This window comes from Teleopsis dalmanni, chromosome 1, assembly GCF_002237135.1.
Source record: "Teleopsis dalmanni isolate 2A chromosome 1, ASM223713v2, whole genome shotgun sequence".
Lineage (NCBI taxonomy): Eukaryota > Metazoa > Arthropoda > Insecta > Diptera > Diopsidae > Teleopsis > Teleopsis dalmanni.
The window spans coordinates 96,273,342-96,300,491 of record NC_051846.1 but is presented as its reverse complement, the minus strand read 5'-3'; the positions used below and the strand labels follow the sequence as shown (position 1 = coordinate 96,300,491).

General features: G+C 32.3%; 2 protein-coding genes across 2 annotated transcripts in view; both read right to left on the bottom strand.

Moving 5' to 3' along the window:
- Positions 1-213: 213 nt before the first annotated feature.
- Positions 214-2,575, bottom strand: LOC119671678. Its single transcript, XM_038082423.1, has one exon. It carries the CDS (start codon positions 2,531-2,533, stop codon positions 1,775-1,777), a length of 759 nt encoding a protein of 252 aa, XP_037938351.1. The 5' UTR covers positions 2,534-2,575; the 3' UTR covers positions 214-1,774.
- Positions 2,576-6,522: 3,947 nt separating this feature from the next.
- The window catches only part of LOC119689349 (centrosomal protein of 135 kDa), a 29,180-nt gene continuing 8,552 nt past the window's right edge, over positions 6,523-27,150 (bottom strand). The window contains exons 2-6 of the mRNA XM_038104169.1: positions 9,589-9,715; positions 9,379-9,519; positions 9,124-9,305; positions 6,592-6,943; positions 6,523-6,542 (exon numbers count right to left, since the gene is read on the bottom strand). Of these exons, the coding sequence (XP_037960097.1) occupies positions 6,523-6,542; positions 6,592-6,943; positions 9,124-9,305; positions 9,379-9,519; positions 9,589-9,715 (822 nt within the window). The remainder of the gene's footprint in view (positions 6,543-6,591; positions 6,944-9,123; positions 9,306-9,378; positions 9,520-9,588; positions 9,716-27,150) is intronic.

Below are 27,150 nucleotides of genomic sequence, written 5' to 3'. Positions count from 1 at the left end.
ATGTCGTTTTAGCTCAGTCTAGCTTCAGAAAGTGCTTTCCGAAGTACTAGATATTTTTAAAATGCGCTTATGTCCAAAATGGATGTGTTCCAAAGACATCGATCATCCCGGTGTTGTAGGATGCATTAATGGAACACTTTCGAATTCTTGGTATTTAAATCGTAAAAATATAGTAGAAATATTTATATTTTCTACTAAAATATTTTTTATAATTTTTGTTTATTTTGCTGTTTGTAGTTTTTATTGCATTTGGTTTAAACTGGATTGATTTATATGGCAAAACTGTATCTTTCCTTTGGATATGCCACATTACTTTTGATAGTATTGGATCTCTTCTGGTTGCTTGTGCAATGTCTTTCGCAGTGATTAAAAACTGTTCTTTAGCCTCATTGCAGTATAATATTTCAGGTATTTCCGGTATTTGTAGCTTTACATCATTTAAAGGTAACCGGCTCAATGCATCTGCATTCTGGTGATGTTTCCCTTCTCAGAATTTAATCTCGTACTGGTAAGCGCCTAACTTTAACGACCACCTTAACATTCTGGGTGATATATGCTGTGATATTGGTTTTTCTGGGTTGAATAACCCCACTAGTGGTTTATGATCAGTCATTATTGTAAATTGTCTACCACTTAAAAATTGATGAAACTTTTGCACACCAAACATAATGGGTAGCGCTTCTTTATCCAACTGTGAATAATTTCGTTCCGCTCCCTGTAATGTTCTGGGGCCAAAAGCAATCGGTGCTTCACTATCATCCGGCATCTTATGTGCCAAAACAACTCCAACTCCATACGGTGATGCGTCTCCGCATAATATCAGTGGTAAGTCAGCCGAATAATGCACCAACAGATTTTTTGATTGTAATAGTTTCTTTGCTCGTTCAAAACTTAATTTCTGTTCTTTACCCCATATAAAAGGTATCTCTTTTCTTAATAGTCGATACAGCGGTTCCAATAGATCGCCCTTATTTTGTGAAAATCTATCATAAAATGTAATTAACCCAAGAAAAGCTTGTAGCTGTTGTTTATTTATTGGTTCTGGTGCTTGAACTATTCCCTTCACCTTTTCGTCAGTTGGACGCACTCCTTCTCGGCTTATCTTAAACCCCAAAAATGTTATCTCTTGTACTGCGAAAACACATTTTGATTTTTTAAGCTTCAATCCTGCATCCTGTACACATTTCAGAGCAGTTCGTGTTCTATCCCACAACTCTTCCAAAGTTGTTCCGCCAATTAGAATGTCGTCTAAATAAATAATCACACCATCTATGTTCTTAAGAACTCCTTCCATCACCCGTTGAAATATACCTGGTGCCGTTGAAATTCCAAACGGTAATCTTGTAACTTCAAAAAGTCCGCGAATGTAATCTCCAAGATTTCCATCAAAAACTGAACTGAAGTCCATCACTTCTACTGGAATAGTTGATTCTATATTGCATAAATTGCTGGTTATAGTAATTCCCAAATCGTTGAACCAATTTCGACCGATTAGAGCCGGACCTTCACCCGCTGCTACTAACAACTTTAGTTTCTTTGTGACGTTCCCAACCGAGACTGGTACTTCTGCTTCTCCACTCAGTTTAAGATTTTTCTCTGTTCCCCAAGTTCTTAATTGTATTTGACTTGGTTTTAGCGGAATATACGGCATTTTTTCTCTAAATAACTTTTCACTTATTATTGAGTAACTTGCCCCCGAATCTATTTCCATTTGTACCGGTGACTTACTTATCGTAATCACTCTCTTGACCGATGGACTACTTTTAGCGAACATTCACAATAAATACTCCGTCGTTTGAGTTTCCTGGTTTGTATCTAAAAGATTTACTCTGTTTGGTCTTCTCCCATTATTTGTTGCTGGCTTTTTGGTTTTTGCTTTTTTTATGCAAGCTCTCCTAATATGTCCACGCTTTTTGCAATAATAACATTCCGCGTCTTTAAATTTGCACTGATCTGAATGATGATTTCCTCGACAACGATAACAATTCTGAATATGGTCTACTGGAGCACAAATATGTTTTACCTTGTTGCTTGAAATTTTATTCAAACCTGACCGGCTGGCCGATGTTTTAAGTTCCGTCGCATTTTTTTGTGCTGTTTCTGATGCAATAACTTCCTCCTGCGCTATTTTTAATGTTAACTGGTCATTCGCCAGAAGCCGCTTTTGTAAATTCCCGTCGCGTATGCCACAGACTAACCTGTCTCGTAACATTTCATCCAAATCATTGAAATTGCAGTCTTGGCTCAATTTCCTTAGCGCTGCCAAATATTCGGTAATTGATTCGTCCTCTTTTTGGTTTCTCCGATAAAATTTAAACCTTTGTATTATTGTATTCGCTGCTGGACAAAAATAACTAGTCAATAATTTAGTTGCCGCCTCAAATGTAAATTTTTCCTCTAAAATATTAATCGGTGTGGCAACCGATTTTAATATCGTGTAGGTTTCCGTCCCACATGACGCTAAAAAGATCGCTTTTTTCTTTTTTGCGTCTGTGATGTCATTTGCAACAAAGAAAAATTCCATTTGTTCCATGTAAGTTTTCCATTTCCCCGACGCAACGTTATATTGACCCAATTCACCAAAACTCCTCGCCATCCTTTAATGTTTTATCCTCGTCGCCAAATTTTATTATATTCTTATATATAATAACATATACTTTATTTATTAAAGTATTATAATAATTCACAATTTAATATTAATTTTAATAATGATTACGCCACGACACGCTTACTCCGTTTGCACAACACGACAACAACGCATTTTGTCTTTTTTCCTTCTTTCTCTATTTCTTTATGCAGTGTTGCCATGATCGAATATACTACACTCAGCTTGCTTGCGTTTTCCCATAGAATGTCTTTGTATATTTGAATAGTGTACGTAGTTATTGTATTATTTATTTTATTTATTATAATGAAATAAATTTTAAACATTTATATTTCTTATAATAACATAAATATTACACAGTAGTTGTTGTTGTTGTGTGATTTGAGTTAGTGCTATTGCGCACTTTTACTCTATTGTGGCGGTGGGGCTTATCCCTGCCACACACTAAACTTTAACTATACTAGAATCATTATCATTCATTTTCTAACTTATGACGAACCGTAGATTAGCATAGCTTCCTGTGCGTCCTGAGGTGGACTTAATGTTTTTTAGAGCGGGGTTGGGCAACGTATCAACTTTTGTGAATAATTTTAGGGCTCTGTCCTTGACATACTTTATGTCACAATACTATTGGGCTACAACATAACTAAGTGGATAGCTTCACTTCATCTTAGCAGGTGTACACTGCCTTAACTCATGATGAAAAACCAATGGTTAGTGATGCGATAAAAGTATTTAGTTATCCGCCGAACACGATAAGTTGACTGACCTCATAATGACTTTTGAAAAAGAAATTGTGACAAGGTAAAGATTGCAAAATATCTATAATGAATAATTTTGCGAATTACACAAAATTATTACTATAAAGTAAATTTTAATTTTTAAATAATTTTTAAAATTTTCTGGGTTAATGGTGCATGTCTAATTTTAAGGTCACATTAGAGAAAGTTTTAAGCGTTTGGTGAAAGCATCTCTTATTATATGGAGTCTGCTTTCTTCATTAAGGAATTTCAATAATTAGAGTGAGACCAATCTGAGTGTAGAAAGAAGTTTGATTTTGTACTCTCAAAAAGTGTCTGTTTTGCAGTAAGAGTAGTTTAGTTATTACTCCCTTAAGGAAGTTCTAATAGAAATAATAATAAAAACTGAAAGTGGTGTTCTGAAGAGACGTTTTGTTTTAAAGGATAACAATGTGTTTTTGAACTTGAATATCTAAAATTTAAATTAGACAAATTAAGAAAAAGGAAATCATTATGTTTGCACATATGAAAATACAATTCTTAAAACATAATAAAATTCAACTAAAAACAATCGGTGGTAAATAATGTATAACCATGTTTGGAAATAATAATTCGGAAACCATAATTCAAATTAAATTATATACAAATGTTGAAAAAATGACTGGCCATTTTGTATGAAAAAAGTAAAAAACAATAATTTTATACACTCAAATATAATATTTCTTTATTTAATCATAATTTTTAAAATACAACACTTTGTATAAATCAGCTACGCCGTGATAGAAAAGGTATGCACTTCACCAACGTCAGAAAAGGAAAAAGGAAGAAAAGCAAAAAAGAAGCCAAAAGTTATTGTTTGCCAGATGTTAAAATGCTACTGTCAAAATCACTAGATCAGTGATGCCCTACTGTCTGTTTGTTATGCCACATCTCAAACGCATTTCTTTGAATATAATTACAACTAAATTTGTAAGTAGCTGTAACTAAAAACGTTGCCTACATTAAGCGAAATAATTATCAACAAATGATTAGATTAATGATTAAATTAAATGTGTGAAAAAAATATAATTTTTAAAAAAATAGCAAATCACATTGTTATGATTTAGGTATATACGTCCATCGAAAGTACGACCTCCAACAACTCAACCTTTGTGAAAGTCAATGGGTCAACGGCGTTATGCCTGGTTTAGATTCGGTGAGCTGAGCTTCACTTTCTGTATACCATCATTGTGGGATTAACGTGTTAATGCGCCTTCGAAAATGTGGAATTTGTACATTTGCTGGTAGAGTGATCAGCTTGTTTGCTTGAATCAGTGCACCAGCAGAAGCGCAAGAGGTAGCTCATCACCTAGCACAATTGCTGTAATCTCAGCGAAGGAGCGATCCTATTAGTGTCCGATCGGAATAAGAATGGAGTTCCCTTCATCCTAAACACAAGAATTTGTCAGACAATACTGATGAACAGTTGTCTAACCAAATTTAAATACTCCCCTAAGAGGTTCAGCGTAACCCCTCAAACGGATTGAGACTTTTGTGTTAAGCTATGTGTTCATTCTATATGGGTCGCCTTTCAAAGCCTCTATCTGTGTCCGAGAGTGGAGTCACTGTAAAATGGTCTTAGGATTATCTATGTGAGTGTTGCTACAGGTGCTAAACAGAAAATAACCGAACTATGCGACCAACTTAATGGAGACGAATACAAAGCGAACTTTGAGGCTCTGAGGTTTTAATGAGACGTATGTAGCTATAAACTTAGACTAGAGGACGAAACTGATCTTAGCCAAAGGATGCTGGAACTCATAAAAAGCATCCAGAGGGAATGGATGTAAACTCTATCTACTTTTTGGTTTTCATTTAGTTGTAAAACATTGTCTAGCGTTTTCGGTGTTACCATTTTATGTGGCACTTTTCAATTTTCATTAAAAATAATGCCAATTCTTACAAAAATTTTCTTTGAAGTAATCTCGAGCACTTCATATATTTCAATTCCGATGTTATGTTCAATCATTGCATTTTATAAAATTTTTCTCTGATTTAGTTGTTTGCCTTTTTGTTCGTGCATCAAAATGTCACTGTTAAAAATTAATAAATGTTCAACACTCGGTTCACGTTTAAATTATAATTCATAGTATTTTTATTTTCATTGTCTAATTTATAAAAAGTATAATGTTTTTCTAATACAGTGACAAAGATCAAATTGCGACAAACGTTGACAGCATCCACTTGACATTCTTCCTTGGATCACATTATCTTAGAAGCCACTCTAGGTCGTATAGGTATCTTAGATTTTAAAATTTTTATAATTGTAAAGAGAAGAAAATGGAAAATAACAGTACACTCTTCTACTCGATACCGAACATCTATAATCTTCTGCTTCGTCAGGGGCATCCCTTCTACTCCCTTTTGGTTATAAAATGAATGAGTCATAGATGTTTGGAGGGACCATGCTTGAAGATTGAATCTATCCTTTAATGACTGTTGCCATAGATGTGGAAGGAGGAAGGACAAAAGTGTCTGACGAATATTTTTTAACAAGACAATATTTTTATTGTCCATCTAACTTATTTCGAATTATTAGAATTACGCGCATATTGAGTCTATAACCTATAAAGTGAAATGTTTAGGCTCCGGAATAGGCTCCTGGAAATGTATATTCTTAAAGAAGAGGCGATAAAACTCCGTAAAGTAGGTTCTCAACTACTTTTTATTGACGCAACAGGGCTTAGAGACCTACTCTTAACCCAGAAAGAGGCACAACAGACACGACGATCGCAATGTCACATCCCCTAACAATTATATTAATAATGTGTACAGTAATATTGAAACAAGAAAAATTAAAATTTAGAGCTTTGTGCGTTACATAAGCGATTTCAAATGCCGATTTAAGTAATTTAGCACAGACTCTATCATGACTCTCGCCTTTATTGAATCAAACATATGCAGGTTTTGATTGTTTTAAGGCTGTGCGGTTAAAATGTATAGTTATTGAAAAACAACTGTTGGTGCCTTTGCATAAAACCAAATATTTTATTATTAGGGAAAATGCATTCTAAATTAAAAAAAAATGTTATATCAAGAATACAAAATAAAGTTCAAGTATTTGTACATCGGTTGAAAAGTTTTTGCAATATGCTGTATCTAAGTTTGCTTAGCAATAAAGTAAAGGATTTCCTATATTTAAAATATAACGAAGAACACTATTGAATTAATTTAATGAAATTAGTTTTAATCATTTATTATTTAAACAAATTTTATATAATTCAGTACGAAGATTTTCGATTTCTATTTCGCGAAGTTGAATTTCGTTATTTGCTTGCCTTTCAACCTGCAACGCAGCTTTCTTAAGATCATCAATTTCGTTCTTTAGTTCATTATTTAGAACTTCATTATTAATTGCTCGCTGCATTACCTCATGCATTTGCTTCTGATATCCTTGAATTTTGTTTAAGTTTTCTCTTTTTTCGTTTTGCAGAAATGCAATATTTTCACACAGTTTATCGAAGTTTTTGTAGCAGCAGTTATTTGCCAGCACAAATGGTAATCGTTCACCTTCAACAAATTTATTGAGTCCGCCAATTTCGTTGTCACGTTTTTCAACCTTTAAAACATTTTAAATGAATATGAAAGTTATAAGTAAGAAATATCAATATGTACAACCATGAAACTCGTACATATAATCTTTTTGATTTGTGTGTAGTTATTAAACTTTTCTATTATTCTTTTTTGTATTTGTTTCTTGGTTATTATTATTATTACTAATTTTTTTAATCTCTTGTTAATAATAAAAAATACACTCTACGGACAATCACTTATTTAGTAGTGAGCTTATTTCGCTTTGCGTACCATTAAGTTATATTAAAATCAAAATAAAATGTGTTTTCTAAACATAGGAACTCAAAAAACGTTCGCGATAATAGAAATACTCATATCACTATAGACGTTCTAATTGGTCCTTATTAGGCCCTGTATATTAGTATCAAGAGAAAGCTCACTATTCAAAAAAAAAAAAATTAAGTAACTTTTAAAAATTACAATTAAAAGTCATAGGACATACAAATGGCTACAGATACTAAGAGGGACTTCAACAGTTCACTAACCAGTTAAAATCTAAGGCACCACCAACATACGTCCGATAACTTAGCATAAAAAATTAAAGTCAAGCATTCCTCGTCTTGTAAAAGAAAATAAACTTCACACTTTCCAAAAACTATGGGCAATATTGTACCATAATACAAATTTATAAAGCAAATTCTGTCATAACAAAAAATTTACAATAAAAGAAACTTGTAGACCTGCTAACTGAAAAATAGTTAAAGTTTAGTAGTTGTTATACAGGGTATGACTGATACCTTTGGGCTGATGTTGGCTTAAAAAAAAAAACAAAAATAATTGAGAAAGGGAGACCCAAGCTAGCACAGTTATTAATATATTGAACAGAAATTAATTTTCATAATACGTGAACAAAATGAGATGGCCCCGGATGATTGTAAAAAAATCAACAACACCGTTTTGTCAGCTTACAATGTTTGCTGTAACACATAATAAATGTTGAAGAACCTCGTAAACATAATTCCTAAATAGTTCGTAAGAGAATGGCCAAGAGTAAGATCATACTGTATAATACATACATATTCTTCTTTCATTGACGCGACAGTCAATCAAAGTTTATAAACAATATATTATAGAATTCGCTGTGACAAAGATAAAAGAGGAAATTCAATTCTTCCCACTCTAGCTTTGATTTATTGTCATTTGTTCTTCAATTACAGTCACCTTACAAGCAATGCCGACTTAATAACTTCTCTAAACGGGTTACAACTTTCAAAACCAAATAGCTTATGTACAAAGGTATATAATCATACATACCTATATTTAATACAAAAGAGAATGTAGGGACTTACACTCGATCTATATCAAAGCTTTAACAAGTTCTACTCATAGTAAAACCTATAATTAGATAACAAACCTTGTAAAAAAAAATTTAAACATTTGGTTTTAGAAAAACTCAGAATTGGATGGGAGTGACAATTAAATGGATCACTTTCATTGATTAATGAAATATATCAATTAATTTCTTAGCTTTAAGCTAGCTAAGACCAAGCTAGCTAAGAGCTACTGACCAAAATAATTTAGTTCTTTATTTAAAAAAAGAACAGATTTCATAACTTGCCCGTTATCGCAAAGAAAATAACGTCAATTTAGAAAGCTAGTAAAACACTCCCATGGCTTCTTCAACACAATCCAGGCGTTACAAGTAAACGCCTCCTTTCCTTTATATTATAATTTCATAATAATAAAATTAGAAACTTATTATATTTGCTTCAGTTATAGCAATTGTATGTTGTTACAAAAATGTTCCGAAAACTTTAAGAAAACTTGAAACTCATTTCTGTTAGAAAACCTGACAGCCGAGTGGTGTACAAAAATTAATGAACATAACTACCGTCATGTCTTATTTACCCTCAATAGAGTTGCTTTCCCCATAATTGGTTTCAACAGCCATAAAACTGATCGGAATTTGGGAAACATTTCATCTCGTTTTTCTTAATTTTCGATTGGCTTTAAACTAAGTGAGGCCCGTGGTATAAAACTTACTTATTACATTTAAATTGTAGTTATTTGCATGTTCTATAATATGTAATGCATATGTACGTAATTGTAGATTCTGAACATAAGAAAAGATTCAATAAACAAAGTAAAAACTTTTAAAAACAAAAAATTATTAAACCTTGCATTCATTAAAATATGTATGTATATTTTCTCTATTAAATCATTTACATTGTTTTCTAGCTCCAGGATTTTCGGCACAATATTTCCATTATTAACTTCAGTTTTCTTCATTGCATTCTGATTGGAACCATGATAGCACTTCGAAAACTGGTTTGTTTTTATCTTTTCCATATATGTGACGGAATTTATTAAATTACTGCTGACTGCTGAGCCCGCAAAAGGCTTGTTATCTATTTTAAATTCAATTCACGATTTAAATGTGAAATCTTTATAAAATAATATAAGTATATACCAGTATTATACCTTTTGAACATTTCAATTTTGAATCTATTGTTTGTTTTTTTCGATTTGTGTTCGAAAAATTTTCTTTTTTTTGCAAATACTGGCATTGCTCAAGTAATCGCTTATTATCTTTTTCCAGTTCATAGACCCTTTTTTTTAACTCTGTAGTTGTGTATAAATATATTATTAATAATAATAAAATTATTATATATGTATTATTATAGATATTACCTGCCTCTGAATTCAAAAACTTTTCATTTTTTTTTAACGCTTCATGATGGAGTCGATTACATTCAACCAAAAGTCGTGTATTTTCACATTTATATGGCTCCATTCCCAACTGCTCACATGATCTATCCTAATAAAATATTTTGCATGAAACAATTAGTAACTTTCAAATTAATATTAAAACAAATACAATTGAATATTATTTTCTCTTTTATCAGATCTCTTTATTGTATGATTTCTTATGAAAATTACAATAAGGTTACAAATCGTATCTAGGTAATTAATTAGTTACTAATTAAAAATAATCACCTAATGAGACAGCTCTACATATATTATGTTTGCAAACAAAGAATACCGTTCTTGTTGTTTCAGATGACGACCTTCTATTTATTACGCTAGACTTTAGGAAAATTAAAAAATCTATCTCAACTAGATTTTCTTTTGGGATTATAAGTCAATTGATTCAGTGCGGTTATTTTGTGAACTTAATTCAACTGAATTGAATAAATTGGTCTGGTATTTCAGCTGATCAAAAGTTAGATGCATTTAATAAGGAATTGCTTAGCCTTCGTCATCGCTATGTACCTTTTCGTACGTTACCGTCAATAATGTTTCTTGACGGTAAAACCTTTTTTTAAAAATTTAAGAAATAGAAAATATGCAGTTTGGAAAAAGTACCCTACTGAATATAACTGGATGAAGTTTAGAATTGCTAAAAACATAGCTGCTAGAGCTGTTCATAAGACTAAATCGCTTTGGAATAATATTAAAATACTTGAGGTAACAAGAAAAAGGAAAAATATATATAATGTGGGGCCGAATGCTCTAAATAACATCTTTGTTTATTCTGCAGACGATAATGACAACTCTTCTTCAATATTCTTAGATATAGATATTGTTGACGTTAATGAAGGCTTTAGCTTCTTATTGAAGATATTATTTTTAAGAATTTAATGAGTATTAAATACAATGCGGTTGGGTTAGATGAAACTCCTCTTAAATTCATAAAGCTAATTTTGCCATTCATAATATCACCATTAACTCATATTATAAACTGTTGTATTACTACCTCTATTTTTCCAGAGGCATGGGAAAAAGCAAAAGTTATTCTAATTGAGAAATAAGTGAATGCTTCATCAGTTTCTGACTATCGCCCTATCAGTATTCTTCCTTCTTTCCCTAAGGTTTGTAAGACTATAATGTCTGAGCAGATTAGCAATCATCTAAATATTTTCCATCTGCTATCTCCTGCGTTGTGCGTCTGCCATGCTGAAAGTCCTTGAAAATATTAGATTGAGCTATGATAGCGATTTGGTTATTTATTTATGTCTTCTCGATTTTCCAAAAGCATTTGACCGAGTTGATCACACTTTGCTCTGTAAAAAGCTCATAAATAATTTTCACGTCTACAGATTAACTTCTAAATTTATTTTTAGTTATTTAACTGAGACATCGCAGCCAGTAGTTATTGACAACAAATTTTCAAATTTTGAAAATCTGTTTTCTGGGGTTCCTCAAGGCTCGATTCTGGGGCCATTGCTATTTTCGATCTATATTAATGACGTTTTCTCAGTATGTCAATTCTCGAAGCTGCATGGATATGCTGATGATATACAAATGTATCATTTTTGTCTGAGTGATCATTTAAATGACCTTGTAACAGAGATTAATATAGATTTAACATGCATACATCGCTGGGCAGTTGAAACCAATATACTGCTAAATGCAGATAAAACCATCATTTTGCCGCTTACTAGGTTCGAATAGCACTTAGACGAATTACCTCAGGTGGCTATTGGAAACTCAATTATTAATAATTATTTGCCTCAGATATTTGAATTTCACTGCATACTCCAGTTAATGTGCGTGGCTTATTGGTCAAACAACTTATAATGCCTATAACTAGTTAGAACGGTTTGATCATCTAACAGTTTATAGGAACGCTATTCTGGGTTGTGACATTGAGCAGTATTTAAATATTCGAATCTGCTGATTTCGGTTTAAATTGAAAACTATTAAATATCCGGAGTATCTTTATAATTACTTGTAACTTATGCGTTCAAACAGATCTCTTCTTTTCATACTTCCAAGATATGATTTTGTTGCTACCACCAGATTTTTCTTTATTCATTCAGTCCGATTATGGAACGCTGTACCAAGCACAACCCGAAATGCATGTCACAGAGTTTATAAAAAGTTATTGATAACTGAACTAATTTAAATATATTATTTTTAATTTAAATTCAATGTTAATTTTAACTTAATTTCTAAACTTCCTTATCAGTATATAATAATATATAATTTCTAAATAAATTGTGACATATTAAGAAACCTTAAAATAGATCCGGTCAAAATATACATAACGAACTGAGTTCTGAAGCTTTATGCGAAAACCGACAGGCTGTCCTACTTAGCACTATCTAATCTCATAGAAATCATTAACCACATGGGGCGGTACGCATACCTTAGATCAGTCACAGAATAATCACGAAGATTATGAGGAATACTCAAATTAGTTAGTGAGATAGGTGAGACTCTGCAGAAACTTCCCAACTATCAGACAGTAAAAATGCCCAGATGCAATAACTCGGAAAACGCTCAACATTACAAAAAAAAAATTAGTTTCTTTAAAGTTTAATACATAGTAATTAGAATTTTTTTAATTGGAGGGATCTTAGATTAAATTGTTTACGTCAAGTTGATTTAAGATCATTAATTGTCGATTCTTGTGCTGCTCATATAGAAATGTTTTAACATGTATTATTAATTCAAGAAATTGAGGAGCATAAGGTAGATTTAGATTAATAATTAGACATGAATTTTATTCCTCAGGTTTATTTTATAAGGAGAAATTTCATTAAAAAATAAAATTGTTGATTGATCTAGATATTTAATAATTAGTTATTGATTATTATTATTTAAATTATTATAATGTTATTTAGAACATTATATCTATATTCGTATAGTCAACATTGAAAAATTTATTCAGAAGTTTATTCATTAAAAGTTAATTTATTTCATATTTTTGTTTTATTTATTTTATTAGTAGAAAAAATATAAAGAATGATTATAATTATTATAAGGATTTATCAGGGTTTAAAACTCGTTAAATTTTTATGAAATCTTAAATTCGCTAAAATTTCAAATTACTTACAGTAATTTACTTTTATACAAATATGATGGAGGTAAACTTGAAAATAGAAATAGAAATTTCGGTTTCTAATGTAATATGAAACATTTACGATGCATCGTAGCATTTTATTTTAAAAGCGCTGGATAGTTGCAATGTGTTTCTTGGTAGCACAACCCAGAATTGTATGTCATAAGTCCAAGCTAGCTTCAGTATTTTTTTATAGACTATTAGTTTGTTATAGATTGCCAGTTTAGAGCGCCTGTCGATGAGGTTGTAAAATTTGTTTAGCCTCAAGTTATGCTCTTCTCGTTTTTTCTTAACATGCGCTTTCCAGAGCATTTTGGCGCCGAGCGTAATGCCCAGTTATTTAGCTTCGTTGCCATGTGGAATGTTTGTGGCATCGATATGAATTGGTATATACTTACGGCCTTATTCATAAAAAGTTATAGTAGGTTTCTAATACATTTTTATCGAAAATGTTATTCATAAAGGTTATTTAACAGTGTTATAAAGCATTTATAAAACTCTATTCATAAACGTATTTTAAAGTTAAAATGCTGTTAAAATATGTCAAAATTTATAATAAGTTTATACCTTCTATAACAGCATTTTAAGCAAAATTTTTGATTGTGTAGTAATCTTTATTGGGTGAATTACAATTAAATATGGATGCCATAAGCATAATTAAAGAAATTGGTGAGTATTCAATTTAATTTTTTTTATATAATTAAAAACGAAATTATTGTGTAGATTTTTTAATTGGAATAGCCAAAAAAAATTGCCGCCATATAAAAACATATTAACAACGTGTAGATCCGTTTATGCTGCGTGATGATGAATTTCAACTGAGGTACCGATTTTCAAAAAAGGGCGTAGAAAAAATAATTGACTTGGTGAAACAGGACTTAACGTTTGATAATAGAGGCGCTGGAACTTCCGCAAGATTACAAGTTCAGTAGCTTTGCGATGTTGGAGTCGTAGAGAAGTAACTAATCTTTTTCATATACTATTACACACTAAAAGCTTTTAATATAAAAGGTACAAGACGATGCAGGTGATTTACACGGCCTTAGCCAGGCTACAGTCAGTCGCATTTGTGTTAGAGTAGCGAGGGCTCTTGCAAAACATGCCGCAACTGTGATTAAAATGCCAGAATCATTAATAGAAGAGGAAGCAAATATGAAAAGCTTCAAACGCATAAAAAATTTTTTAAATGTGATTGGTGCAATTGATTGATATGTGATGCAAATTTAAAAATTTGCAATGTTGTCGCAAGATGGAGAGGTAGTACGCACGACTGCCAAATTTTCGATGAGTCAATTCTTAAAGAACAGTTAGAGGCAGGAAAATTCAAAGGGCGCTTGGTTGGCGATTCAGGATACAAACTTCAACCACACCTATTCACTCCAATACTGAAACCACAAAACGCAAAAGAAGAACGATACAATGCTGCACACATTGCCATCAGAAATACAATTGAAAGATGCTTTGGTGTGTGGAAGCATAGATTTCGTTGTGTTCTAGATGGGTTGAATATATCATTGGAGAATGTGAAAACAGTTATAGTCGCACTTGCAGTATTGCACAATCTTGCAGTTACTTACAATGAAAATGAGTCCAAAATACCTTATAATTACAACAATGTTATTAACATTTGTATTATAGTTATAAAAGTTTATCATACGTTTATGAATAGTGTGCATTATAAGGCCATTATAAAGTTAAAATACATTTTAACTAAAATGTATTTAAAAAGCATTTTAAGAAATTTTTATGAATAAGGCCGTTATAATTTATCAATGTAAAGACTATATGTACAGATTTTCCCTTATTTAGTATGATTCGCAATTTTTTTGCCCATGAAGCAATTTGGTTGAGTTTGTGTTGTAGATTAACCGTCGCGTCTTCTATATCATTTTCGATTTCCAGAACCGCAGTATCATCTGCAATTGGTTTGCCGAGGGTAAATCATGTGTATACAGGAGATATAGAATGGGCTCAAGAATGCTCCCCTGCGGGACGCCTGCGTTTATCTTTCTTTAGTGATAAATGGGTATCTTCATATTTAACACTAAAATACCTGTCATTTAGAAACGATGACAACAGCTCACAGTATTGTATAGGAAATAATGATTTAAGTTTTTGAAGTAATCCTGCATGCCAAACCTTCACAATACACTTTCTTCTCTTACATCGTTGATTTAATGACATTTACAACTGTGTGGAATTGGTCGACTGTTTCTTCTGAAGCCAAATTGATTGTCTCCTCTCGATTATTGATAATAAATGTTTTAGTAGTAGTTTTTCAAAAAGCTTCGATGGCAATAGAGATATTGGCCAATATGATACGTCATTGGCGAATTTCCAGAATATGGGTACATGTTTCAAACCGAGGCACGAATTAATTAAATCGCATACGTAGATGATGCAATTATAGGGTAAGTTTCGAAGAATTTCAGTCGTTATCAAGTCAATACCAGACAATTTTTTGAGTTTCATTTTTAGTTTCACTTCCTCTGTAGTGACGGGAACAATTGCAGTGTCGCCTTCGAGACAATTTGTACTTAACCCAATAACATCTTGGTCTTCATTTGGACTGAAGGTCTTTTCTAGGTGTTCAGCAAACAGATTCGTTTTTTGAGTATTTGTTTAAGCCCACTGAATTTCTTTGATTTTCGCTGGAGCAGACTGCTGAATTGGTCTGTTAGATGATTTAGCCGCCTTCCACAGAGGGTATGCGTTATTTTTGTCTGCCGCGAGGCCCATCAGAAAACTTAATTTTTTAGTTGCTGGGCTTAGTTGCGACTATATTAACAGACATCTAGTTGCTTGCCAACGTTTCCGTAATTTTCTCTACTACGTAATGTTGTTTGTGATGAAGGATGGGTATTTTTTACCATGTAGAGTTCGGAGTTTTGGTGTTGGTGTACTGTTTCACGCTACCAACTGCAGTTGCTGAGTGAAATGAAGTACTGCGTCGTCTAGTTCCTTGCTGTTAACAATGTGGTCAAACTTGCTCAATTGTACAAGCTGCAGCTGAAAATATTTCTAGTTGGTAAATTTATTTACTAACTTAGGTGTGTTCTAGTTTATTATTGGATTTCGTGAAACTATCAGCAGCACTGATGAATGATCAGAGCTAAAGTCGAAGCCTTCTGAAAAGGTTACGTGAGAAGCTGGAATATTTTTGTAGACAAAGAAGTCGATGAGGTCTGGAACTTTGCTAGTATGCGACGGCCAGTTTTTAACAGTTGAAATTGAATTACAAGCTGCAGTTGCATGATTTTGTACATTTCTCTTCTTTTTGTTGTAGAAAGTTTTCATCCCCAAAACGTATTTTTTGCGTTAAAGTCTCCTCCAAATTTGAAACTGCCTTTAAACCGGTTAAAAATAGATAAATAATCTGCACACTTTAACTGATACCTGAGAGGACTATATAAAGCAGTTACGACGAGCGACTGATTAAAGGTTTCTACGGAAACAGAAATAGCTTGAAATTCATTTGTGCTAAATTGTTCTGGCAAGTAATGTTTTATAGAGTTTTTAATTATGACAGCGCTGCCAATCCTAGCGCAATCATCGGGATGTATGGTATGAAGTAGAGTATAGTTTTTAAAATTTATATGTGATTACTTTGTGAAAAGTGTTTCAGAAATTAGACCGATATCAATGTTTTCGCTATTTAATATGACTGAGTTCATTTATATGTTTTGTTTAGCCATTCACATTCCATATGAACAGTTTCAAACATTTGCATAGATTCTTCGTAAAATGGCACCAAAAAAAAATGGATTGAAAACAAAAAATTTGTTTTTTAGTATTTTGGCAGACATTTATTGCTTTGATATTCTCATATGTTGCTCTTCTTGTTTTCTCAGATGTTAAATGCACCTTTATACATAAAAATACTAACAACTATATATCAGAGCGCACAAAATGAATCGAAAGCAATGCAAATTTTTTTGCAAACGTTAACTATAAAATGGTTTAGCACTCCATATCCTCCCGCATCAAGAAGTTGGGAAATTTAAAATTAAGTCATAACGAGTCTATGTATTGAATAGTCTTTGACATAGTCCCATCTTTTTCATAGTTGTAGTTATAGTCGAAGACGTTTGACAAAAATTGACTGCGCAATAGTTAAACAACAGTCAAATTTTGCTTGCTTTTGCTCAGGCAGCAATGCAAACCCTGATATCATGATATCATAAACCCGATATCATTTATGTAATTGTTTATTTTATAATGTAATTGTTTCACTTTATAAAAATGTAATTGTTTCACTTTGTAAACATGTAATCGTTTCACTTTATAAAAATGTAATAGTTTTACTTTATAATGTAATTGTTTCACTTTATAAAAATGAAAGACATGTCGTGTAGAGTATTTTTAAGAAACTGACTTTATTAAATTTTTATTCTTATCTCTAACATAATTTCTTACAACTAATTTCCAATAAAATCTTATGTATCGATTCTATTGGTTGATACTTAAATTTACTTACGTCTAATTGGTTAATCCAAATTAGACGTACATAATATTTTACAAATATAATTTATTTACATACTGGTCATTTTAGTCATATATATTTCACAGTGGCACACATCTGGTGACCAACTGTATTGAGGACAAATCATATTGCATGTATTATCGCTTGCAATATGATCTGTGAAATACTTAACACAAATTCATGTGTTGAGCATGCCACTATCCAAATTGTCAAATGCATATTGGAATAATTAAATATGCATACAAATGTTTTGTCATATAGAAATGACAAAACAGACGAGTCAAATTTCTGACTCATAAATTATTTCATTACTGACAATTTGGGTTTTTCGGTCATGCTTGATATTTGAGAGTTTTGGGTTGGCGTGACACATTAAATACCGCACACAACGTATTGTGTGTGGTCATGGTTAATATGCCACTACATTTAATCACTTCACTACTTGATCTTGATTTCTATCATATATGTTAGTATTTCATTATTTTTCATTTTTTTGTGTTTTAAATTACTTTTGCATTACATAAATACATCTGTAAGTAATCACAATTATGTTGTTTTCTTTGTATTATTGTTTTAGTATAATTATTAGGTAAAGTTTATTTTTTTTTTTTGATTTGATGAATAAAATATATATTCAAATATAAGAACTATGTGAGGTTGGAAATTTTCACATATTTCCAACCTACATAAATTTAACATAAATGAATGTAAACCGACAACAAATGATCACAACTGGTCTCCCTTAAAATTAAACCAACATGTGGTCATCCAAGATACGAGTGGCAGCGAATGTCAAGCACGAAATGGTGGGATTCAGTTTATGACGAGCAAAGAAAAAACGTTGGTTTACGTCGGTACCGTTAAGCGGTTCGCAATTGTATCTTCTATTAAATTAAAAAAACTTTGTATGCGTTTATTAATAAATGATGAATTAAAGTTAAGTTAAATCCATCAAATTGTTTTTGACTTCTATAAGAAAATAAAAATTTTCAACGATCCACACAGGGGTATTTGACCAAATTAGGCGGGCAAAATTATTTTTGTGTGATTTTAAACTTAAAATGTAATGTAAAGCTACTTCATGACTTTTAAAGTTGCTAAAGCAATAAAATGAACAAAATAACCAATCATGTCTAAAAAAATATACTATGTTTGTTAAAATATTACAAATGTATGGCAAGCTGCTTGTCTCAATTCAGAATTCAATAAGGATATTGCAACAAATAAATATTATTTATTATAATATAATATTGTCATAGGTCGACACACACCACCTATTTGTCGACTTCAAAGCTGCTTTTGACACTATGACTAGAAGTTTATTCTATGCCGCTATGTCTGAATTTGGTATCCCAGCAAAACTTATACGGCTATGTAAAATGACGCTGACCAACACCACCAGCTCCGTTAGAATTGAGAAGAACCTCTCCGAGCCGTTTGATACCAAACGAGGTTTCAGACAGGGTGACTCCTTGTCGTGTGACTACAAAGCTCAAAGCAAATGGGTCTTGTGGCAAATGAGGACAAAACAAAGTACTTTCTGTCAACAAACAAATCTCCTGAGCGTTTGGGACCTACGTCACTGTTGACAATTATAAGTTCGAAGTTGTGAAAGACTTTGTTTATTTAGGAAAAAAAACAAAAAAACAAAAAATGACGTCAGTCTAGAGATTCAACGAAGAATCACTCTTACCAACAAATGTTACTTCGGGCTAAATAAGCAATTGAGAAATAAAGCCCTCTCTTGACAAACAAAAATCACGCTCTACAAATCTCTTATCATGCCTGTCCTGCTGTATGATGCAGAAGCTTGGATAATTACCAACAGTGATGAGAAGGCATTAGGAGCATTCGAGAGAAAAATTCTTCGGAAGATCTATGGTCCCTTACGAGTTGGCGACGAGTATCGAATTAGATGGAACGATTAGCTGTATGAGCTATACCGCGACATAGACATAGATAAGCACATAAAAATTCAGCGGCTACGCTGGCTTGGTCATGTCGTGCGAATGGAAGAAAGTGCTTCGGTTAGAAAGGTATTAGATTCGGTACCCACAGGTGGAAAACGCGGTAGAGGACGTCCGCATCTTCAGTGGAAAGACCAGGTGACCAACGATTTGGGGGCGCTTGGTACTACCAACTCGCATCAGAAAGCAACTAATCGGGCTGACTGGCGGAAACTACTCGACGTGGCCAAGGACGACCCACGTTTCTAATGGCCAACTAAGTAATTAAGTAAGTATAATATTAAAAATATTATTATAATAATAAAAAGTATTTTAGTTTTTTAATGTGTCTTTTTGGCTAAACATATTCGTATACCTAACAATAGTAAAATTATTATTGAAAGCATGCATTTTTCTGTTCTTACTTAGAAAAATAAGTGTAATTTTAAAAAGACATAAAATATTTAAAAATTCAATTCTTCACTATCTGAGCTAATTTCATCTTTCTCACTTAAGCACATTATAGTGTATTCCAGTTCATTAGTAGGAATGAGCTTTTCTAACGCCTCGCTTTTGAAAGGCTCTGATGTTTTCTTTTTTATTTCCTCTCAATTCAGTCAGAAGAGAATCTGATGTTAATAATAGTCTATTTAATATATCTGTATTGCAGGACTCCCGAAAAAATTTTTGTGCGTAGTTCTCACGATAAAATCTGAAATGCTTATTACGTGCTTCTGTTGCTTTTTCTAATAGTTGTCCTATAGACACACTGCATTTTTAATGACAATTTCTCCATGAATAAGAATCTTATGCATATTAGGTGTCATAGAATACCATGGGTACAACATTACGTACAGCTTGGCTGTATCGAAAGCATATTGATTAAATTTTTCAGAATCTATGTGATATCCACTTAATATGACTTTCAAAATCACTTTTAAACGAAAAATTAGGTTTGGATCTATACTCGTAATTTCTGCAGATAACTAAGGCTCTGATAAAAATAGTCTGCTTGTGATTCCATCATTACTATGATATTTCCGAATGCAGGTTTAGGCACATCTACAATAAGACCCATTTTGTTTTTGAATGCCTTTTGAATTTCGATTTTTCTCTGCAGAGTTACAACTTTCACTATCACTATCTGAACGTGATTGGCATTTCTGAATCGGTAATTTATAAGACAAGTGTAACAGGCTCTCAAAGTATTATTCTCGCATGCAGAATTGATAAACCAAACGTTAGATAGTTTTCGTTTATTGGTGGAGCTATAGTCAAATCATTAAAATCCTTTGAAGTTTTGTTACATATATAGCATTTCATAGTAGAACTAGTGTGTGTGATAGTATTGCATACTTTAGCAATTAATATGATAAGCAGCAAATTATGTTTTGTACGTATATTTTTTCCCATTAAGGATACATTTGTTTTTACTAATGAGCTTATTGCATTTTGAATGTAATTTACTTCTTCGTTTGTTACGTCGACTGTTTCTTTTACAAATCGGATCGGATAGGATGACAATAGCGTGGTGAAGAAGTAGTTGGGTTGTCCCATATCACTTTCTGAGTGTTTGTTGCAGTGATACTGAATATTATTTGCAGTGATACCAACGAACTTAGAAAAATACTCTTATCCAAATCGAACTCAATGTCAAATTTTTGCTTGTATTGCGATTGCTTTGATCCATCACAACCCCACATACAAATGAGTGTTAAGTTTTTTAAATCATTCTGTTCTAATAATTTAATCACTCCTTGAAGGTTTTCCAATAGTCTTGCTGCTGTATGATTCAAAATATCTTGTAAATTGATTACGACAGAAGTAACAGTGATTTTGTATGTTGAAGTTAATGGATAGCAGTCTTTTTAGTCTTTTGGATTAAAGTATAACATGGATAAAACTTTTTATTATATATGAGCTTTTACAGCTTTGCATTATGCTTAATATATATGCTCTACTTATTTCTGTGACCTCTGAAGTACCTAAATATAAAGTGATAAAATTTAACTATGAAAAGATTAAATGGAAACACAGTCTATAGAGATCACAAACGCTGCACTGAATACTGCTTTTGCGTTTGATTATTGTTTCAAATACTCATAAAAATTAGTAAATAATAACTTTATCTTCAATGTTGTAGACCTTTACATTTCAGGCATAACAATATTTATTCTCCTACATTATCCAAATATTATGTTTACTCATTTGTATACGAAGCAATGCAAAATATGGCTTCAAATACGTATGATTTTACTGCATTTTTTTGCTGCTATCCGCAGCCAAACTTTTTTTCTTACATAAAGAAACTTCCACCATTATAATGCAGTTAATATCATAGTGAATATTGCGGAATTCTATAACTTTTTAACTATATTACATTCGATTAGATCAAAAAAATTCATTCAAGTGTCAACTTTTAGATTAAAACCTCAACAGCACTAAAATACAGAATATCTACAATAAATTTTATAAGTAGATCTCTAATTACCTGCTTTAAACGATGTCATAATTTATATGCTTCAAAAATGTTGTCAGTATTAATAATATTACTTTTTATTAGCTACTACTACTAGTTGCAACTCAAACAAATATTTTCATTTCAAAATGCTCCACTTCAAATCAGCTGTGCATGCGAATGACAGCACAAAGAAAAATAAAGAAAACCATAGCGTATTCTATTTTGAAATGTTCCCATTTAAAAATTTTTATTAAAAATTAATTTCAAAAATTGGATTTTTGGCCGCCTAAATTGAGCAAATACCACTTTGTGCGACCCCCGAGTAACGGCTAAACATACCTCAGCATTATTAGCGAACAAAACACATATTGTCGCATCTCAACCTCACTGAACAAAGGCAGAACTGAAGGTGACTCTGCTGCAGAGTGTCAAAATATTGAGCCAAAAGCCATACAAAAGTTGGTTTCTTCGAAGCCAAAGTAAGTAGTAGCTGTTGTTAAACAGAAATCTTGGCCACTAAATATTGGTGTACCGACAGCTGATAGAGACAGCATACAATCTGTTTTTTTAACGGAAGTAAGAAATTAAATTTGTGGTGTTGCCACAGTGTAATTTTCAAGTACTAAATATAACTATATAAATAAATTTTATTTATTATTTTCACGTATCTTATTGAAAGAAAATAAAATAAACTTATATAAAAATAATTAAATTTAAATTTTTAAATAATTAAAATATAATTAAATAAACTAACTGTAAAAATATTGTAAATCCATTGTATGAGCGATTGCGAAAGAGTTGTACGTTTGCACTCTCTAATAAGTGAAAATAGCCTAAATGGCTCTATAATACTGAACACAGATGACAATAAAATAATAATTCACTCCCCAAACAAACTTTTAGAATATTCAAAAATTGAAACAAGTATAACAAATTAGCTAGTGAAATTGCCATCGCTAATAAAATTAAATTAATAAATAATAAAAACCAAAATTTAAAACATGGTTCCCCAAACCAACACGCAACAATTTTAAAAGAAACTAACATGAACACGCGACACCAAGCAATGCAATTAGTTCAGATGAAAAATATACAACTACAAATTCAGCAACAGCTTCAAAAATTGTATAATGAAGAAAAAAATAACATGCTCCAAGACAAAGGATCGAATCAAGCTGTAGTCAACAGAAATGCTACCTCTGTTAACGACACTTGGGCAGTAGTTAATAATCGGAAACGTCAACGCGATAGTTCAAATACAAATCATCAAGCAAGTCAAAAACAAACCAAGCTAGACCCATATTGGGTAAATGAACCCGTCAAACCAAACCGATACGCAGATCTTCAGGTTGATGACTCTAAAGAAACTAAGGAATCGTAAAAAAATAATGATACGGTTCCAAAAATACTGAAACCTCCACCTATATTTTCTGTATCCTAGTTCAGCTACGAAGACAAGCAAACTAGGCCAAAAAAAGTTATAGTAAAAAGTCTTCACCATTCGTGTGATCAAGAATCGATTACAAATGACTTAAACAACCAAGGTTTAAAAGAACCGCTTGATATGTTCCTTTTGTCATTTGACTCAACCGAAGATGTGAAGAAAATCTATGAAATAAAAAGTATTCTTAACACAATTGTAAAGATTGAACCCATCAAACCGTCAAACTTAATTCCTCGTTCGGTCACACAAAAAATTTTTGTGGAAAATCTCCACGATGTGTTAAATGCGCCGGCAAACATTTAACTTCGAAGTGCCAAAAGACCGTGTTCGATAAGACTAAATGCTGCAACTGTGGCGAACCGTATCCAGCGAACTATCGTGCTTGTATAGTGGCAAAAGAATTACAAAAAATAAAATTGAAAAACAAAGCTGACAAAACTAAGGCTGCCAAAAATAATCAAGTTGCTACTACTAGTGTTAGAACAGTCACTTACGTCCAAACTGTAAAGGGACCCATTCAAAGTACTGACTCACAATGCAACAACGAGTTGTCAATTATCTTAACAAAACTTAATCTACAAGAAGAGGTATTTAAAACGCTCGAACATCGTCTGAGCGTGTTAGAGCACAATATGCAATTTTTAATGCAATTTCAAAAGGCGAACCTGTTTGCAGAACACCTAGAGAAAATCTTCAGTTCAAATGAAGTCCAAAACGTTATTGGGTTAAGTACAAATTGTCTCGAAGGCGACACTGCAATTGTTCCAGTCACTACGGAAGAACAAATTTTAAAAATGAAACTCAAAAAATCTCCTGGTTTTGACTTGTAACGGTCCAAGATCTTCGAAACTTACCCAATAACTGCATCATCTACCTATGCGATTTAATTAATTCGTGCCTCCGTTAGAAACATGAACCCATATTTGGAAGTTCGCTGAGGTAATTATGATATCCAAACCGGGAAAGTCTCCCAATGCCGTATCCTCATATAGGCCAATATATCTATTGCCATCGAAGCTATTACCAATAATAAGACGCTTAATTCCTGATCATCAATTCGGCTTCAGAAAATACCACTCAACCATCGACCAAATACATGTAGTCGTAAATGCCATTGAATCGGCGATGCAAGAGAAGAAACTGTGTTGTACCGTCTTCTTAGATGTATCACAAGTCTTCGATAAGGTTTGGCATGAAGGATTACTTCATAAACTTAAGTCATTATTGTCTATATAATACTGTGAGCTGCTATCATCGTATCTAAACGACAGGTACTTTAGTGTTAAATATGAAGATGCACATTTAACACTAAAGAAAGATAAACGCAGGCGTCCCGCAGGGGAGCATTCTTGGGCCCATTCTATATCTCCTGTATACACGATTTACCCTCTGAAAACCAACTAGTTACAGCAACATTTGCAGACGATACTGCGGTTATAGCAATTGAAAACAATATCGAAGACGCGATGGCTAATCTACAACACACAGTCAACCAAATTGCTTCATGGCCAAAAAAATGGTGAATCAAGCTAAACAAGCAAAAATCTGTACATATAGTCTTCTCATTGAGAAATTATAACCATATTCCAATTCATATCGATGCCACAAAAATTCCACACGCCAATGAAGCCAAATATCTGGGCATTACGCTTGACACCAAGCTGCGCTGGAAAGCGCATGCTAAGAAAAAACGAGAAGAGCATAACTTGAGGCTAAATAAATTTTACCACCTCATTGACAGGAGCTTTAAACTGGCAATCCAAACTAATAGTCTATAAACAAATACTGAAGCCGGCTTGGAGTTATGGCATACAATTCTGGGGTTGTGCCAGCAAAAAACACATTGCAACTATCCAGCGCCTTCAAAATAAATTACTACGATACATCGTAAATGCTCCATATTACATTAGAAACAGTGATCTCCACCGTGATCTTGACATGCTAACAGTCGACGTCGTGGCTAAAAGGTGCCATTGCTCAAAAACAGCGTTTGAAAACACATGTCAACGTTACAGTATTCAGTCTTCTCCAGGAGGTTGCAATACCGAGACGGCTAAAAAGGAAAACAGTGGCAGACTTAATGAACAGCGAGTAGCAAAGTAGCTTCGTTTTTACCTTAAATATTCAAATCAAATTGTTTATTAGTACCTCTTTTTTGTTATTTGTACTAGGTGCTATATTAAAACGATATTTGTCTTTATTTTAAGAATCATTAATAAAACAAAAAAATATTGATGGAAAAAATTCTCTTCTGGAGCAAGAACATACGGTTGTAAACGTTTGGAACATTATTTATTATTGCACTAGCACCAAACCTAAACAATAAGGATATTTATTTGGTTTGTAATCGTTACAAGTATAGCTACAACATATAACTAAGTAACACTTGGCGAACTCGGTTGTGTTTTGTACGATTTGCGTACTTTTTTAATTTTGAAGCCTTATTCGTTCGTGAAAGCGGTAAAATTTACAAACAACATAAAACATTTAAAATTGATTTTTGTTTGTCATTTGCGCGTGTTCCCTTATAATTTTTCAATTATTTTTATCAAAAATTTAATCATTTGTTTTTTCATATTTTTGCAAAAATACTAAATACTTAATTCTGTGATTTGTTGTTTTCTCACATGTAAACAGCTGATAGAGACAGCATTAAATTCATAAGCTGGTTTAATATGTTCGGGTGTGTGTGGCAAGGCATATCACACAGCTACCAAATGTTCTAGTGTAGAGCAATTTAATATTAACTGCGATGACTGTGTGCAATATGTTCACAATGTTGACTTTGCATTTAGGGAAATAAATGAATATGTGGGAAAAAATAATAATTATCCTAAAGAATATAAAAACGACGCATTGAATATAAAAACGACGCATTGAATATAAAAACGACGCATTGAATATAAAAACGACGCATTGAATATAAAAACGACGCATTGAATATATGTAAAAACGACGCATTGAAAGTTAATGAAAATGAACTTAAGTGTTTATTAAAATCTATCGAGGCTAAATACTCTGATAGAATCAATGCTCTGAAGCAAGTTCAAGAAGCATACGTAAATAAATTTGCGGCACTTGAACAAAAAATGTTAAATTTGTCGAACAATTTAAAAATTATTAAAATAAATTAATAAATGTGAAGATAAGAAAGAATCTTATGCAGCAAAACTTAAATCGAGTAATTTATCTAATGTACCCATTACAGTGAAACCTATAAGGAAACAGTTAGGTGATGACATTAAAAAAGAAAATTAATTCATCTGAACTTAACTTGAAGGTTAACGGTTTTCGAGCTAAAAATGATGGCAGGGTTACTATTAAATGTGTTACATCAAAGGAACGTGAAATTCTTGCTAATGACATTAAGAAAAATTAAGTGACCAGTATATAATCGAAACATCTGCGCTTCGACACCCAAAATTATTCATCTCCAAAATTATTATTAGCGAAAAGCTAGATAATGAGGACCTAGTACTTGCCATAAAGAATCAGAATAATATGATACTATCAATAATATAGTATCAACATATTAAAGTGCTAAAAGTCTATGAGTCTAATAAAAATAAAAAAACATTTAATGCGATTGTTGAAATAGATGGCAAGCAATTTATGAAAGAACATCGAATCAACATCAAATGGGATAGATGCATAATATATGAAAGTTTAAACGTAATGACGTGCTATAAGTGATGGGGCTTTAACCATAAGGCGAGTGTATGCAAAGATGATCATATTTGTGTTAAATGCAGTGAATTGGGGCATTCTCATAAGGAGTGCAAAAGCGATTTTGTCAAATGCGTTAAAGGCAATAAGTTGTTTAATCTCCATGAATTTTCGACTGATCACGACTGTAGACAGGAAGCTGAAAACATTAACTACTAAATATGCAGGATCACAAATCACTCAATATTTTTTTTTAATCAACGATGTGGTGTTAATATGGTTCATTTTAATGCAAGAAGCCTTTCTGGTCTTAAATTAGATTATGTTGGAAGTATATTGGAAGACTCCAAAGTGGATGTCATTTGTGTTTCCGAGACTTGGTTTGATCATAACATAAGCAGCGTT